This window comes from Limulus polyphemus, unplaced genomic scaffold, assembly GCF_000517525.1.
Source record: "Limulus polyphemus unplaced genomic scaffold, Limulus_polyphemus-2.1.2 Scaffold739, whole genome shotgun sequence".
Classification (NCBI taxonomy): Eukaryota; Metazoa; Arthropoda; class Merostomata; order Xiphosura; family Limulidae; genus Limulus; species Limulus polyphemus.
In genome coordinates, this window is record NW_013666349.1 from 34,658 (window position 1) to 39,408 (window position 4,751).

Genomic DNA, 4,751 nt, shown 5'->3' on the forward strand with positions numbered 1-4,751 from the left:
TTATCAACATTTAGAGTACCGTTCAAGCTGATACAACAACTCCGGTATTTGTTATGACTAATTATCAACATTTAGAGTACCGTTCAAGCTGATACAACAACTCCGGTATTTGTTATGACTAATTATCAACATTTAGAGTACTGTTCAAGCTGATACAACAACTCCGGTATTTGTTATGACTAATTATCAACATTTAGAGTACCGTTCAAGCTGATACAACAACTCACGTATTTGTTATGACTAATTATCAACATTTAGAGTACCGTTCAAGCTGATACAACAACTCACGTATTTGTTATGACTAATAATCAACATTTAGAGTACCGTTCAAGCTTATATAACAACTCAAGTATTTGTTATGACTAATTATCAACATTTAGAGTACTGTTCAAGCTGATACAACAACTCCGGTATTTGTTATGACTAATTATCAACATTTAGAGCACCGTTCAAGCTTATATAACAACTCAAGTATTTGTTATGACTAATTATCAACATTCAGAGTACTGTTCAAGCTAATACAACAACTCCGGTATTTGTTATGACTAATTATCAACATTTAGAGCACCGTTCAAGCTTATTTCACAACTCAAGTATTTGTTATGACTAATTATCAACATTTGGAGTACCGTTCAAGCTTATATAACAACTCAAGTATTTGTTAGGACAACTTATCAACACTTAGAGCACCGTTAAAATTCATAGAACAACTCAGGTATTTATCATGCCTACTTATTAACATTTAGAGTACCGTTCAAATTCATACAACAACTCAGGTATTTATCATGCCTACTTATTAACATTTAGAGTACCGTTCAAGCTGATACAACAACTCCGGTATTTGTTATGACTAACTATCAACATTTAGAGTATCGTTCAAAGTGATAAAAAAAGTCAGGTATTTGTTAGGACTGATTATCATCATTTATAGTACCTTTCAAGCTTATATAAAAATTCATGTATTTGTTATGACTAATTATCAACATTTATAGTATCGTTCAAGTTGATACAACAGTTGTATGACTCAACTTCAGTGTTAGTTCCAAACACTATAACTGACGAATAAAACAGTTTATAATATATACATTTAAATCTTTAAAAATCTTGTTTTTTATGTTTGCCTCTTTGCTGTCTCATACATTACTTTTACATTTCAGACGAGTAAGCTAAACGGTGAGGGTACAAATAAAGGAGTATATTTAATGCTAGAGAGTACCTATACAAGAATGTACTCAGTGTTAGAAAGTATAAATACAAGAGTATACTTAATGTTAGAGAGTACCTATACAAGAATGTACTCAGTGTTAGAAAGTATAAACACAAGAGTATATTTAATGTTAGAGAGTACCTATACAAGAATGTACTCAGTGCTAGAAAGTATAAATACAAGAGTATATTTAATGTTAGAGAGTACCTATACAAGAATGTACTCAGTGTTAGAAAGTATAAATACAAGAGTATATTTAATGTTAGAGAGTACCTATACAAGAATGTACTCAGTGCTAGAAAGTATAAATACAGGAGTATATTTAATGTTTGAGAGTACAAATAAAGGAGTCTATTTAAGGTTATAGAATACCTATACAAGAATGTACTCAGTGTTAAAAAGTATAAATACAGTAATCTACTTAATGTTTGAGAGTGTAAATACAGTAATCTACTTAATGTTTGAGAGTGTAAATACAGTAGTCTACTTACTGTTTGAGAGTATAAATACAGTAATCTACTTAATGTTTGAGAGTATAAATACAGTAATCTACTTAATGTTTGAGAATATGAATACAGGAGTTTACTTAAAGTTTGTAAACAGTGTGGAAAGAAACAATATGCGCATTACAAGACATTTAAAAATTAAATCAATAATAACTTAATCATTCTATTTTCTCCAGCCTCTTATATCACAAAGACAGAATCCTAGCGTGTGATTATTACGCGTTTCCGAACTGTTGAAAGAAAAATTATGTCTGTATAATAGACGAGTTCTTAAAATTAACCTACAATGTTTTGTTACAAATAAATATGTGTGTGTATATTACCTACAATGTGACTCTAAAAAAATAAACAGTCAACTCGCGAGTTGTTCAGGAGTAGGAGACTATTATTATCTTGCATTAATTTTTAGCAAAAAATATTTAATCATTTAGAGAATAAAATCGTGTGTCATCTGTTTGTTTGTTTGTTTTAAATTTCGCTCAAAGCTACACGAGTGCTATCTGCGTTAGCCGTCCCTAATTTAGCAGTGTAAGACTAGAGGGAAGCAGCTAGTCATCACCACCCATCGCCAACTCTTGGGCTACTCTTTTACCAACGAATTGTAGGATTAACCGTCAGATTACAACGCCCCCACGGCTGAAAGAGCGAGCATGTTTGGTGTGACAGGGATTCGAATCCGCGACCCTCAGATTGCGAGTCGAGTGCTCTAACCACTTGGACATGCCGGGCCTGCGCTAACCGTCCTTAATTTACCAGTGAGAGACTAGAGGCAAGGCAGCTAGTCATCTCTTGGGTTACTCTTTTACCAACGAATAGTGGAATTGACCGTCACATTCTAACGCCCCCATGGATGAAAGGACTTCATGTTTTGGTGGGATGGGGATTCGAACCCTCAAATTGCGAGTCAAGCGCCCTAACCACCTGGTCATGTCGGGCTCAGAAATACAGCCTGCTAGATATAGATTTAAAACATTACGAAGAATAGCCATTAGAAAGTGAAAGTAAAATACAGGAGATTTATCTTTATGTGTTCCTTAGTGGCTCAGCGGTGAGTCTGAAGGCACAGCACATATAGCTTATTATGTAGCTTTGCGCTTAACAACAAACAAACAAATTATCTTTATGTAAGGTTACAGAAAGGTTGGCACTGGGGACCTTTTAGTTACCATTGTCATGATTTCTTTCAGCCCTTGTTATGCTTTAGTTACTATTTTTGTGTTGTGTTTTACAGGCGTACTAACTAATGGATGTAGAGAAGGACTCGTCTCTCCATGAATTTCCACCTGTATTTGAAGACGAATGCTCTATGATAACTAGTATGGATCGATCAGAGCGACCACGTTTTCAGGAATCTCTAGACAGTGGTTACGAGGCTTCACCTTCTCGGAGCAGCTGTCAAGAAATGTTCATTTTCGGTACTGATATTACCACAGAGGGGCCACTTAGAGATGCAGATTCGTGTGATGTGGATCTAGACGAACAACCACTAGAATTGGAAACCCACGAAAGTGACCCTTGTGGAAGAAACGGTCATTCTTGTCTTTGTGTTTGTGGAGAAAACCAGAATTGTTGCTCATCGTCTTCCTGTAGAATTCAGTCTATATGTGGAAATGAAACTGACGATAGTGGTTCTCCCAGTTCTGTTAGCCATTCTCTTCCAATTTTCATCAGTCCTCATTCTTCTAGAAATCTCCAGACCAGAAATGTTTTTTTATCCTCCTCCTTCAACACGGTCATACGACGCAGTTCCTACCCTCATGCCAGTCCAACACGTGCTCCCTTGGTGTCTTCTTCTGCTTCATGCCAGTCTGGTCCAACCTTTCGTTTCTTCCAGTCCGAAAATGTCATTGACCGCACCCATTGTGATTGGACAATTGGTGGAGATTCGCTTCCTCTAGCAGGAAGCCAAACTATTTCTGTTGCAACACAGACGATATTCGAGAACCCAGTTGAAAGAAATGATTTGAACGGAGCTGTTGCACCATCAAGAAGTGAGTAGAACATTTAGTACGTTAATAAGGAGGTTTTTAGACGTTCTTGAAATGTTATATTTCACGCAGATACCACAGTAATGATGTGTACTTGCAGATTAGTCCAAGTTCCTATTAATCAATAATTATTTTATTATAAGTTGAGTTCTTGAATATAGATGAACAATAAAAAAATATCTGGCTGTAGGAAATCAGTAGTATAAACATATTTCGCGTTAGAGGTTTTTTACAATCAGATAACTGAACCATAGTGTATGGTTGTACTAAAGATTGGCGAATAAAGTAATGACGTAAGTTTAAATATCTTGTCAACATTTCGTACTGCATGATTGAACAGATTCTTGAAAAATCGAAAAGTAAGATGATGGTCGGAGGCGTCTTTAAAGGTTTATTAAGAACAAGTATTTGAATGTATGAAAGAAATAGTTAATATCAGCCAATCAGAAGAGAAGTTCTTTGATACCGATAATACTTAATCAAACGTTTCTTTAAATTTTAAAGATCACTCAAATTACGAAGATTCTCAATTAGATCTTAGAACTCAGAATCTACATCGTAATATTTTGTATTAGGAAGTACCTAGCTTAAGTGTTTTTGACAAAGTATGTTATACTTGGGTTTCCACTGACACTTAATTATAGAAGTTAAGTTGGCGTTGATGATAAAGTTTTGAAACTATACAAACAAATCAGTGACTGGATGGTTAATTTCTTAAAGTTTTAGGTGATTAGGGGTTTGGAAGGAAATTTGAACATTGGGCATTAAAGGATCAAGTTAAAGTTATTATAGTATGACGTGTATGGAAAGGAGAACTTCGTTTTGGGTACGTTTTTTAGTTTTTATTCTTAACTCCGTTTAACGCAAACTGGAGTTTATTATGAGACATTTCTATAAAGGTAAATATAATCACGACCTATTTGTTTTTTGTACCTTAAGCTGTCTTACATAATGTACACTTGTACACCTTGTATATCTTAAGCTGTCTTACAAAATGTACGCTTGTACACCTTGTATATCTTAAGCTGTCTTACAAAATGTACGCTTGTA

The 4,751-nt window shown here is 34.7% G+C and overlaps 1 protein-coding gene across 1 annotated transcript in view; it reads left to right on the forward strand.

Annotated features, from left to right (window-relative positions):
* LOC111085960 overlaps positions 1-4,751 on the forward strand; it is a 47,108-nt gene that overhangs the window by 4,311 nt on the left and 38,046 nt on the right. The window contains exon 2 of the mRNA XM_022386950.1: positions 2,945-3,704. Within this exon, the coding sequence (XP_022242658.1) occupies positions 2,957-3,704 (748 nt within the window). The 5' untranslated portion in view covers positions 2,945-2,956. The remainder of the gene's footprint in view (positions 1-2,944; positions 3,705-4,751) is intronic.